Source organism: Hermetia illucens, chromosome 6, assembly GCF_905115235.1.
Source record: "Hermetia illucens chromosome 6, iHerIll2.2.curated.20191125, whole genome shotgun sequence".
Classification (NCBI taxonomy): domain Eukaryota; kingdom Metazoa; phylum Arthropoda; class Insecta; order Diptera; family Stratiomyidae; genus Hermetia; species Hermetia illucens.
The window spans coordinates 45,941,066-45,955,106 of NC_051854.1; the positions used below are offsets into that span (position 1 = coordinate 45,941,066).

A 14,041-nucleotide genomic window follows, 5' to 3' on the forward strand; every position below is an offset into this window, starting at 1 on the left:
CAACTCGGGGTCGCCTTTCCCTTCGTGGATCAGCGCAAGTCTCGCCACCTTCCAACGAGCAGGGAAAGTGTCCTTTTTCAGGCAAGCGTTGAATGCGCCGAGCAGTAAGTCTTTCCGGTGTTGGAATACCAGTTTGTATACCTCTTCTGGAATACCATCGGGTTCTGGCGCCTTCTTGCTTTCCATAGAGACTGTGGATCTCCCTGTTCTGAACCCGAACTGCCTTGGGGCTAAGTCCCCGGCAGCGTGAATCGCCTCAGCGAGTTTACTCCTGATGAGCTTCTCGAGCACTTTTCCGGCCGTGTCAAGTGTACGCAGCGGCCGGTGTGCAGACGGGAGCTTCAGGTCTCGTTTACCCTTGCTTATCAGTACGAGTCTGGCCACTTTCCAGCAACAAGGAAAAATGCCCTCCTTCAAACAAGCAGCCCTGCAGAGTCTCCTTTTTGTTGATCTATACTGTGCCTTCATGGCGCATGTTTCCTCGGTGGCGTGCAAACGTTGTGCCAAACGGTGGAGCTTATGACACTCCCTTCGTAGGTCGGTATTTTCTGCTGTTCACCAGTACATAGAAGGCTTGTCGCAGCTGGCGCCGCTCCAGGGCATGGAAGCCTTACACGCCGTCGTTATCAGGTTCATTGCTGAATTTACAACGGTGTCAGCTGCGATACTGCCACCCCCCGAGCCCTCCAGCGCGGCCTTGTCGATCCTCGCGACATTCCACAGTCAGCGGGAGCGTCGTGTTTGTGCTCGCCGGCAAGTAGCGTCAACCACTTCGAACGCGATGTACTGGTGATCACTTGCCGAGAAGTCTTCCAGGACTCGTCACCGGTCCACCGATGATGCCAGAGATTCCGATGCAAAAGTGATGTCAGGAATGTTTCCTTTACAGCCTGGGTACCGGGGCGGGGATGCGGTATTTAAAATTACTAGCCCGATTCTCGCCGCCATTTCCAGAATCCGTTGCCCTCTGGAGTCTGACTGAAGCATGCCCCATTCAAGGGCCCTGGCATTAAAATCTCCGCCTACCAGAATTCGTCCCTCCGTGCTCGAAACGGCGTCCTCCAGAGCATCGAGCCGACGCCGAAAGTCCGACATCGTCTCACTCGGCGTCAGGTAAATGCTTAATCGTTATCCCTAAACACCGGATCCAGTTAAACAAGTTCCTTCGGCCTTTGGCAAGAACACGAAGTCGAAAGTCGTTCCGAACCCAGATGGCAGCGGTACCATCAGGATCTGGCGCCTTCTTGTTTTTTATAGTAAGAATCGCTTCTTCGAGCTCTCCCATTGTAAAAAGGGGGCAATCCTCGACACTTTCCGCGCTATTGACATCAACTTGTACAGGATGTCTGGGGAACAATGCCCGCACAATGCGGCCCATCTGGTCGGTACTACTAAGTACTAATGCAGGGCCTCCGCAGGACCGCGATTTTTCGAGTGAAAAGATGATAGCTAAGTCCCCATGAGTCCTCTTTCACCTCATTGACAAAGTTCTTCCAGCCGCGAGCTTTGCTTTTATTTATAGCGCTGCGGAGTCTCCTCTTTGCAGATCTATACTGTGCCTTTACGACGCATGCTTCCTCGTTGTCGTGCAAACGCTGGCCCAAACGGCGGAGCTTATGATACTTTCTCCGTAGGTCGGCAATTTCTCCCGTCCAGCAGTACATAGAAGTATTGTCGCGCCTGAGGCCCCTCCATGGCATGGAAGCCACACGCGCCGTCGTAACCATGTTCAACACTGAATTTACGGCGGTGTCAGCTGCGAGGCTACCACCCCTGCAGCGCCCTCATGCGCGGCTCTGCATGCTCCAAGAGATTCGACAAACTTTCCGATGTTTACCCTCGCGACATTCCACAGGCAAGGGGAGCGTCGCGTCCGTCCGTTTCCCTCTCGAGTCTGACAGAGGGATGCTCCATTCAATGTTGAAATATTATCTTTTATATTTCATACAAAAACTAATTCTTTTTTACTTTTATTACTGTACCCTAATAAACCTTTTTATTTGAAAAGAGATAAAGTCCGGAACTCATTCTTTTACTGTTTATACAAGTGTGCATGTAAAATGAGTTAGATAAATGCTTGTAGTACATATAGTTACATATCTGCTAGTTTTTGTTCTATAAGTACAGTCTTCGATAGACCTTTTTCAAGTTGGTTAGTCACTCCTTGCTTAATAGAAAAGAATAATAAAATTAATAACATTAGAACAATTGTGCTTTCATTTAAATAGATTCTGTGCCAATATTTCAATAGGTTATGGGCCCAGTACACGTTGTGAATTAGTTTCGGTTTTGAAAAGTAATTTTGAACAATACAAAGACAGTGGAGAATAGTGGATTCTGTGAAAATTGAAAAACAATAAAATATAGGTAGTTATGGATCGTGTTAGTGCGAAAAGAAACATTAAACCCTTTGACGGTGAAAAATATAGTGTCTGGAAATTTCGAATTCGCGCCTTATTAACCGAATTAAATGTTGTGCAAGTTGTAGACAGTGAAGTTCCAGATGAAATAACCGAAGAGTGGAAAATTGAGGAAAGGACTGCAAAAAGTGTAATAGTAGAATATTTAAGTGATTCCTTTTTGAGTTTTGCAAAGGAAGAAAATACGACAAAAGAAATAATAAGTGACTTGGATGCAATATACGAACGAAAAAGTGTCGCAACCCAATTGGCTTTAAGAAAGAAGTTACTCTCTTTAAAGTTGCAAGGTGATACAAAACTGATAAAACATTTCACTAATTTCGACGACATTATTCGCGACATGTTGGCGGCTGGCGCAAAATTAGATGAAACTGATAAAGTTGCACATTTGCTGTTGTCATTACCGAATTCGTATGATGGTGTGATAACTGCAATAGAGACATTATCAGATGATAGCTTAAGTCTAGCTTTCGTTAAAACACGACAGTTGGACCATGAAGTTAAATTAACGAATGAGGGACGAAACTTATGTGAACAAGTGCTCCATGTTGAAAATGTGTCATACAATAAAAAGAAATTTAAGCAAAAAGGTGCTATGAATAAAAGCGACTTTAACAGACATAATAATAAAATTAATAAATTAAAATTCCCTAAAAATACAAGAAAATTTGAATGTCACCATTGTGGAAGGAAAGGGCACATCAAAAAGGACTGCTATTATTATAAAAACTCTAAATCGAAGTTCGATAAAAAGAATGAAACTATGGATAAGAAAAGTGAATCATCAGCAAAGAATGCTTACGCTTCGGGATTCGCATTTATGATTGGTGATAATTATGAGAGTGACCACGTGAAGAATGAAATAGAATTTGTCATCGATTCTGGTGCATCCGACCACATAATAAATAGAGAAGATTTAGCAAAAGACTTTGAGCATCTTCAACATCCGTTGAAATTATCTGTGGCAAAGACTGGATCATTTATAACAGCAACTAAGAGAGGCAAACTGAACGTAATCAGCAAAATAGGGATACAAGGAGAATTAAAGGATGTTTTGTACTGCCCGGAAGTTCCATACAATCTATTATCTGTAACAAAAATGCAAGCAGCTGGAATGACGATAATTTTTAATGAACGTGGTGTCGTTGTTCAAAAAGGTGGTAAGATCTTGATGACAGGTGAGCATTTTAACAGTATTTTGAAATTGAATTTTAAAGTTGGAATTTGTAAGACAGAAAATATTGATCGCGCTTTCAATGTTACAAAAGTCAATTATAGCCTGTGGCATCAACGATTACGGCTATAAACAACAAAAATTATTTTGTGTTATTTGTTGATGAATATACACATGATTGTGTGTCATATACGATTGCACATAAATCCGACGTTTTCCTGGTTTTTAAAGACTTTGTGGCAAAAAGTGAAGCTCATTTTGATTTAAAAGTAGTAAATTTATATAGTGATAATGGAGGAGAATATCTATCAAATGAAATGAAGGACTATTGTTGTGAAAAAGGTATTACTTATCATTTGACAGTTCCGCGAACGCCACAGTTGAATGGTGTTTCGGAACGAATGGTAAGAACGATAACCGAAAAGGCTCGATCCATGGATGTATGGATAAAATTTTCTGGGGTGATGCAGTTCTCACTGCTACCTATTAAATAAATATCACTCCAACTAGAGCCCTAAAACAAACCAAGACACCATATGAAATGTGGCATGGTAAAAAGCCACAAATAAAATATTTGAAGATATTTGGTTCTACTGTTTTTGTACATAACAAAAACAGTAGAACAAAGTTTGATGATAAGTCTTGGAAGGGAATATTAGTTGGATACGAGCCAAATGGTTACAAAGTATGGGATGTTGAAAGAGAAAAGTATGCAATAGTAAGAGATGTAATTGTTGATGAACTTGATTTTATGATATAAGATCAATACCTATTGCGAAATGTGAAGGAGTTAATAAAAGAAACTCTGAAGATAAAACTGATGTTTCTGACAAAAAGTCAAAATCAGTAGAAGGTCAAGTATCTGAAAATATATCAGACAAAAATAATGTGCAAGTAGAAACTGATTCCGCTGGTATTCAGTCAAAATCAGTAGTTGACCGTGAAAAATCTGATAATAGTAAATCAGATGTGACAGATCCCATGAGTGAAAAAAATGAAAATGAAACTTCTGTAAAAGAGAATAATAGTCCGAATTCATCTGATAGTGATAAAAAAATTCCTAATGAACCAAGGAGAAGTGATCGAATTAAGTGTAAGCCATTGGTAAATTATAATGAAGATAATATATATGATGATCATATTTTATGCGCTCAATCAATAATTTGCAAAATTCCAACTTCATATAATCAAATTAAAGATAGTGATGATAAAGATAAATGGGAAGAAGCAATAAGGGAAGAACTAAATTCTCTTTCAATTAATAAAACTTGGACTTTAGTACCAAGACCAGAAAATAAAAATATTGTTGATTGTAAATGGGTTTTTATAATACAATAAAAAATGACGAATTTGGAAATCCATTAAAATATAAAGCACGCCTTGTTGCAAAGGGTTTTAGTCAGCAATACTTGGTAGATTATAATGAAACCTTCGCACCTGTTGCAAGAATTTCTAGTTTCCGATTCATGATTGCATTCGCCAATCAATTTAATCTACTAATTCATCATATGGATGTAAAGACAGCCTTCTTAAATGGCAAATTAAAAGAAGAAATTTATATGAAAGTTCCACAAGGAATATCATGTAAAGAGAATTTAGTTTGTAAACTGAATAAATCCCTATACGGTTTGAAACAAGCAGCAAGAAGCTGGTTTGAAGAATTCGATCTTGCTTTAAAAGAAAGAGGTTTTCGTAGTTCACCTGTTGATAGGTGTATTTATATTTTAGACAGAAAAGATATTTCGAAAAATATATATGTAGTACTGTATGTTGACGATCTTGTGATTGTGACTGCTGATATTGATACATTAAATAATTTTAAAACTTATTTGATGAATAGATTCTCAATGGTTGATTTGAAAGAAATAAAGTTATTTTTGGGAATAAAAGTTACTGGGAATGGTGAAGAAATTACTTTAGATCAGAGTGCATATATAGAAACAATTCTGAAGAAATTTAATATGCAAGATTGTAAAGCGGTTTCCACTCCACTCGAAAGTAAATTAAACTATGAAGCTCTTAGTTTAGAAGAGAACTACAATGCACCTTCTAGAAATCTAATTGGATGCTTAATGTATGTAATGGTATGTACACGACCTGACTTGAGTGTAGCTGTTAATATTTTGAGCAGATACATGAATAACAATAATCAAGAGTTGTGGAAATATTTGAAGAGAGTATTAAGATATTTAAGAGGATCCACTAACATTAAATTAACATATACAAGAAACAATTATACTAATATATTAATAGGGTTTGTAGATTCTGATTGGGGTGGAGATGCTAATACAGATAGAAAAAGTACCACTGGATATCTATTCAAATTATTTGAAAATTGTACAATAGCGTGGAATACTAGAAGACAAAAATCAGTAGCAGCTTCTTCTACAGAAGCAGAGTATATGGCTTTATTCGAAGCAGTTAGAGAAGCATTATGGTTGAAATCTTTATCAGAAAGTATCAATCTCCATATCCCAGAACCAATTATAATATATGAAGATAATGTTAATTGTATCAGCATAGCAAATAATCCGACCAATCACAAGAGATCGAAACACATTGATATTAAGTATCATTTTTCTAGGGAACAAATAGAAAGAAAAATAATCAAAGTTAGTTATATTTCAATAGATAATCAGCAGGCAGATATTCTAACGAAGCCCGTATCAGCAATCAAGTTTAAGGAGCTCAGAACAGCGATCGGCTTGGAGTAATATAAGGTACTTTAAGTGAGTGGTCTGATTAGGTTTTGACTGGGTTTTCCTAATCCTTGCAACAAATGTTGGACTACAGGTATTTTGTAATTTTCCCAGAACGAACATACAAAGGAGTGACTCTAGCATTTTTGATATGATAAATTCTTAGAATTTAAAACATTACATTTCACACGATTAGTTTTTGAGGGGCAGTGTTGAAATATTATCTTTTATATTTCATACAAAAACTAATTCTTTTTTACTTTTATTATAATAATAATAATAATCGTTGGCGCAACAATCCATATTGGATCAGGGCCTTGAAGTGTGTTAGAGCACTTCATTCAAGACCGTAACGGAACACTAGGAGGCAATGTGGTCAGCATTGCGCTCGCCCGAGATTATTACCCTGATTTGACTCAGGTACTCATTCACAGCTGAGTCGACTGGTATCCGACGTCAAATCACGATGCAAATTCCACTGCCACCAGTGAGATTTGAACCGCGACCTTCCGTATGACAGCCTAGTGCTCTAACCACTGAGCTATCCGGACACACTTTTATTACTGTACCCTAATAAACCTTTTTATTTGAAAAGAGATAAAGTCCGGAACTCATTCTTTTACTGTTTATACAAGTGTGCATGTAAAATGAGTTAGATAAATGCTTGTGGTACATATAGTTACATATCTGCTAGTTTTTGTTCTATAAGTACAGTCTTCGATAGACCTTTTTCAAGTTGGTTAGTCACTTCTTGCTTAATAGAAAAGAATAATAAAATTAATAACAGTAGAACAATTGTGCTTTCATTTAAATAGATTCTGTGCCAATATTTCAATATTCAAGGCCCTGACATTAAAATCACCGCCTAGAGGTACTACTGTACTACTATACAGATACTAGATACTAATAAATTTATTATGGAAATTGGAATAATTGCAATTTACGGTTCAATGATTCGATGCGCAAGGCAATGAACTCTGCCATATCTCGAGTCCTCTCAAGGGAATTTTGTCCATTTTACCGATATTAACCCAACTAAAAATGGTTGGAGTGTTTTATAATGAAGGGTTTATGTAGACAAAAAATAGTGTTCATCATTCGACGGGAATGCATCGCATATTGGTGGAGCGGGGAAACCAACTCAGCGGAACTTTGTAAATCCCCCTTTATAGATCCTCTCAAACTGTGTAGTTTCTACTACTAACAAAATGATGAAATTACAGAAAACTTTCAACTAGATTGGGTTGTATAAAAAGAAGAAGAATTTGTATGTCAAAATGGATTCTTAAAACTGTCAGACAGAGCGCGAAGCGTCGGCATTCAGAATATTAGCGGTTCCAAATAGTTTAATTTTATCTCTTCAGTTTCGACTGACAATATCAGTCAAAATGACTTCAATTATAAAAGTTCATACGCTCTCAGGAGCAATGGACGAGTCGCCGCCTTGTTATATGCTGCAAGTGGACGAGGTTAGGATTTTATTAGACTGCGGTTGGGACGAGAAATTTGATCCCAATTTTATGAAGGAGTTGAAACGGTAAATGCGAATTATATTATAATAGAAGATTCTTGGATAAGATTTCTAATTACAGGCATGTGCATACGATCGATGCGGTGCTATTGTCCTATCCAGACCCACAGCACTTAGGCGCTCTGCCATATCTTGTCGGGAAACTTGGACTGAATTGTCCAATCTATGCAACGATACCAGTCTATAAAATGGGCCAAATGTTTATGTACGACTTATATATGTCTCATTACAACATGTACGACTTCGAGTTGTTTTCTCTGGATGATGTGGACGCTGCTTTCGATAAAATTATTCAGTTGAAATACAACCAAAGTGTTTCGATGAAAGGTAGCCAGTGTCGCATTACGTTTCAGTATATCGGAGACTAACGGTTATTTTTGACTGATTGCGTTTCCAGGTAAAGGGTATGGAATAACTATTACTCCGCTGCCTGCTGGACACATGATCGGAGGCACAATCTGGAAAATCGTTAAAGTTGGCGAAGAGGACATCGTCTATGCCACAGACTTCAACCACAAGAAGGAGCGTCACTTGAATGGCTGCGAGCTGGAGAAGCTGCAAAGGCCTTCGTTGCTAATCACAGACTGCATGAACGCCAAGTATCAACAGGCACGCCGACGAGCGAGAGACGAGAAGCTCATGACTAATATCTTGCAAACAGTGCGAAGCAATGGAAACGTCCTGGTAACTGTGGACACTGCGGGTCGCGTTCTCGAACTAGCGCATATGCTGGACCAGTTGTGGAAGAATAAGGATTCCGGGTTGATGGCGTATTCGCTAGCGCTTCTGACGAATGTGAGCTACAACGTGGTGGAGTTTGCGAAGTCCCAAATCGAATGGATGAGCGACAAACTGATGAAGAGCTTTGAAGGTGCCCGAAACAATCCGTTCCAATTCCGTCACATGAAGCTGTGCCACAATTTAGCAGAGCTAGCGAAAATTCCTAGCCCAAAGGTTGTACTGGCAAGCGTGCCTGACATGGAATGTGGGTTTTCGCGGGAGCTCTTTGTTCAGTGGGCCGGAAACCCCAACAATAGTATTATCCTTACATCCAGGTAATTAGAATACTTTCAGCCTGGTGATCTGGTTCTTCTTAATTGGTGAATTAAACCCACTAGGACGTCACCTGGGACTCTTTCACGCGACCTCATCGACAATGGCGGCGACGGGAGAAAGATCGAATTAGATATCCGTCGGCGTGTTGAGTTGGAGGGAGCAGAGCTCGAAGAATATCTGCGTACGCAGGGGGAGAAGCACAATCGACTAATTATAAAACGCGATCTGGACGAGGCCAGTTCAGATTCGGACGACGAACTGGAAATGAATGTGATCACTGGAAAGCATGACATCGTCGTGCGTCCTGACGGCAGGACTCACACAGGTTTCTTCAAGTCTAGTCGGAAGCAGTATGTGATGTTCCCGTTCCAAGAGGAAAAAATCAAATGCGACGAGTACGGAGAAATCATTCAGTTGGACGATTACCGGATCGTGGATTTGGGCCCGGACGCTATGATGGAGGACAATAAGGAGAATCACCAGTTGAAGGCTGAGGACATCAAGAAAGAGAAGATTGAGAAAATAGACGATGGTAATTTATGGAATAAAGTCTAAATTGGAGTCGATAACTTACATTTTTAACCAGACGTAATGGCAGTTGAAAAACCCACCAAATGTGTCAGTAGCCGGAAGCTTATCGAAATTAATGCCCAAATTCAGTTTATCGACTTCGAAGGCCGATCGGATGGGGAGTCGATGCTTAAAATTCTCTCGCAACTGCGCCCGCGACGAGTCATCGTTGTCAGAGGGCTGCAACAGTCTGCGGAAACAGTAGCCCGACACTGCCAGCAGAATATTGGAGCTCGAGTTTTTACTCCACAAAAAGGAGAGGTGAATTATTGCGAATGAAAAAATTGCTTCACTCAACCAACTGCAAATGTTGCAATTCATGTTTTATACATTTTGGTGTTTAGGTTGTCGACGCAACAACTGAAACGCACATCTATCAAGTACGACTGACTGAGAACCTCGTCTCGCAGCTGCAGTTTCAGCGCGCGAAAGATGCTGAAGTGGCGTGGGTTGATGCCGTGATCGGTGTCCGTAGTAAAAACATCGAAGCAAACAATCCAGACGCCGATCTAGATGTCGATATGAGCGACGAAGATAAGAAGATTCTGACATTGGAACCGTTGGACGCTGACGACATTCCACTCCACGATTCGGTTCTAATCAATGAACTGAAATTGTCAGACTTCAAGCAAGTTTTGATGAAGAACAACATCAGTTCCGAGTTTTCGGGTGGTATCCTTTGGTGTAATAATGGAAGCCTGGCGCTGAGGAGAGTTGATCCCGGTCGGGTGACTATTGAGGGGAATCTTTCGGAGGAGTACTATAAGATTAGGGATTTATTATATGAACAGTATGCGATTATTTAAGGTGCGAATTAGACTAGAGCTTTGATGCTGTGTTACTTGTTAGGAAATTTGTTTGTAATTATAAAATGTGCGAAAAGCAACTGTAATCAAATGAATAATTTGTTCTATCATTGCATATGGAAGCAACTTGGGTGCTTACCCAAGGATTACGGTTCCATGGGCCACAATCGTGAAAGCATGTTGCTTTCCAACTGGTCCGGTCCGCCATTAAGTGGATGGCGGACTTAGGAATCCCTCGATTCTTAAGCAAAATTTTGGTTTAGCCTCGGCCGGCTCAGGCCTAAAAGAAAAAAAATTTACAAGGTGGATTTGTGTTCGTTATAATTTATACACACGACGTGTTTTTGAATTAATAAAAGGGAGCGAATACAACCTTGTAATCACTTCGGTCACGCTGCTCCAGGGCAAAGATGAAGCAGCGTCTGATGAGTTGCCTCTGCCCTGGAGGAAACCCCAAGTCGTACACAAGCATGTTAGGCCGCCGTTTTTGTTAATTGCTTGCCACTGCATACTTTCCACACGGACCCTGTTGAATGTAATGTGTAATAGCATCTGGACAAACGATCAGTCTACACAAACTATTTATCTATCTATTCATTCCTTTAACGGGGCAGACCTCTTGAAAGGACTCCATAAGTATGCAATTGTGCTTCTGCGGCGAACTCCTAGTCAAAGGGTAGTATAGGCCCCAGGGCGAAACGTGGATTGGTACCCACGATAGAGGATAAAACCTGGGAAACGCCTGCTGAATCAACATCAACAGCTCTACTGCCAAACCCTATCTCCACCTCCACCTTTTAACGGAAAGTTGCAAACGGAGAAGGATGAAGGTAAGTCTCCCGTGTCTAAAAACGGGACAAATTGTACCAACTGGTCTTTCAGGTTGGTGGTTGGGTAGGGCTGACAACTCTACACGGAAACAACTTCTTACGAAGCCAGAAAAGAAGCCTCGGGCTGGACTGACAACACAACGACGAATCCGGCAACGAAAACGGAATATCGATTTGCCCATTTCGTCATGGAACATGCGCTCCCTGTACAGAGATGGAGCTGCCGATACCCTGTCCCAATATAGGGCTGATGTAAAAGCGTTGCGGGAGATGCGTTGGATAGGGAGCGGTTTTCTGGAGAAGAACCGCTACACCATATATTATAGTGGCCAACCAGTAAACCATGTGCTCGGAGTAGGCTTATTAGTCAGCCAAAAAATGAAACCTGCTTTTATCGCCTCTGGAAACATAAGCGAACCACTGTGCACTTTGCGTTTGCAAGGTGATTTTAGAAATATAAGCCACATAAACGTTTCTGCCCCTACAGAGGAGACTGCAGAGTCGGAGAAGGATATCTTCTACGAGACAGTAGAACGAACCCTCGAAACCTGTCCCAGATATGATATTAAAATCATACTTGGGGATTTTAACAGCCAAGTAGGGACGGAGCCCGTATTCAGGCGATACATTGGCTCCCATAGCTTACACCAAAATACAAATGATAACGGACTGCGGATTATTCAATTAGCAGTGTCACATGAAATGGTTTTTGGAAGTACCTGGTTTGCGCGGAAATAAACGTGGGCTCCTACAGACGGGACTTTTTTATCAAATTGACCACGTGTTTATCGAACACCGCCACCTCCCAGCCTTGATGAATGTCAGAACATAATATAATAATAATAATAATCGTTGGCGCAACAATCCATGTTGGATCAGGGCCTTGAAGTGTGTTAGAGCACTTCATTCAAGACCGTAACGGTACACTAGGAGGCAATGTGGTCAGCATTGCGCTCGCCCGAGATTATTACCCTGATTTGTCTTAGGTACTCATTCACAGCTGAGTCGACTGGTATCCGACGTCAAATCACGATACAAATTCCACTGCCATCAGTGAGATTTGAACCGCGACCTTCCGTACGATAGCCTTGCGCTGTAACTACTCAGCTATCCGGATACCGGGATGTCAGAACATAGGGTGGCTAAAATAGACTCGGATCACTATCTCGTTGGCATGGTGCTCCGAGCCCGAATAACAACATCCCCTCTGATAACCAGGTGAGAGTTAATACTGAAGCCACTCACAGCAGAGCACTCCGTAGCACTTATAAGGGAGAAATGGATGCCGCAATAACCGCAGTCAACAGAGATCCTGGTGATGAAGTATCAACAAATGATCTTCACAACCACCTACGGCCACAAACATACTTGTCCCCAGCCGCAAAAAGAGTCGGAACCGCTGGTTTGACGATGAATTTAAACTAGCTACGGAACGGAAGAATGCTGCATACCGAGTAATGTTGCATCCTCAAAGGACGCGGGTACGCACGGAGGCTTATCACCAACTCCGTCGAGTGGACAAGCGACTTCACAGACGGAAAAAGGAAGTCTGGGAGAACAAGCAGGTCTGTGAACTCGAAAAACACAGGGAGCCACCGCACCAGGCGCGCAAGTTGTACCAACAAGTCAGCAGGATGAAGCCTTACACACCTCGATGCTTATCCTGCCGAGACAAAGAGGGAAATCAGATTTCCGACAGGATGGGCATATTGGAGCGATGGGTTGAGTATTTTGATGAACTGCTCAACAACCAAAATATCGGCGAGTATGAGGTCCCGCCAACTGAAGACGACGGACAAATGCTGCCATCACCAAGGATAGAAGAAACAGTCCGTGCAATCCACCGGCTTAAAAACTATGTCGCCAGGAGACGATGGAATTACAACCGAATTGGTTAAATATGGAGGCGACCAACTAACCAAGCAGTTCATCAAATGATGCTCAAAGTGTGGGACGCGAATCAATGCCTGACGACTGGCAACGAGGCATTATCTATCTCATGCATAAAAAGGGGGATATCACGCAGTGCAGCAATTACAGAGGTATCACGCTGCTGAGTACCATCTATAAGATATTCTCCGCTATCTTGCTAGGCCGGATAGCCCCATACGCCAAGAATATCATTGGCTCATACCAAAGAGGGTTCACTCCAGGTAAACCAGCAACATATCAGATTTTCTCTGTGCGGCAAGCGATGGAAAAACTGTTCGAATATGCACATCATCGACTTTAAAGCCGCCTATGATAGCATAGCCAGGGTGAAATTTTATACGGCCATGAGAGAATTCGGTATTCCAACGAAATTGATAAGACTGATCCTGACCAATGTGGGAGGCCAGATAAAAGCAGCAGGATCACTCTCAAGACCATTCGACATCAACAACGGTCTACGACAAGGGCATGTTCAATCATGCGTCCTCTTTAGCCTGGCCCTAGAGAAAGTGACCCGTTATGGTTTCAATTTTACCAGGGGAAAGTAAATCGATCTCGATAGAGCTCGTTTTTGCCGAGACAAGCGTTTAAAGTTTTTCCCCAGATTCCTCCAAAAATCAGAAATTTTCCTCGCACCTAGACCCCACAACCAATATACCATTTTGAAGCTCAGACCCTCTACCAGTAGTAGTGATCACAAATTAAGCTCCTTTTTGCGAAATTCTCAATATTAACGGAGATATAAGCGTTTAAAGATTTTCCCCAGATTCCTCCAAAAATCAGAAATTTTCCTCGCACCTAGACCCCACAACCTATATACCATTTTGAAGCTCAGACCCTCTACCACTAGTAGTGATCACAAATTAAGCTCTTTTTTGCGAAATTCTCAATATTAACGGAGATATAAGCGTTTAAAGTTTTTCCCCAGATTCCTCCAAAAATCAGAAATTTTCCTCGCACCTAGACCCCACAACCAATATACCATTTTGAAGCTCAGACCCTCTACCAGTAGTAGTGATCACA

At 41.3% G+C, this 14,041-nt stretch overlaps 1 protein-coding gene across 1 annotated transcript; it reads left to right on the forward strand.

The window, feature by feature from the left end:
• Positions 1-7,681: 7,681 nt before the first annotated feature.
• Positions 7,682-10,256, forward strand: LOC119659878 (probable cleavage and polyadenylation specificity factor subunit 2). The gene is made up of 6 exons (XM_038068197.1): positions 7,682-7,830; positions 7,886-8,151; positions 8,222-8,879; positions 8,943-9,412; positions 9,467-9,711; positions 9,795-10,256. Exons 1-6 carry the CDS (start codon positions 7,682-7,684, stop codon positions 10,254-10,256), a joined length of 2,250 nt encoding a protein of 749 aa, XP_037924125.1.
• The last annotated feature ends 3,785 nt before the right edge of the window (positions 10,257-14,041 follow it).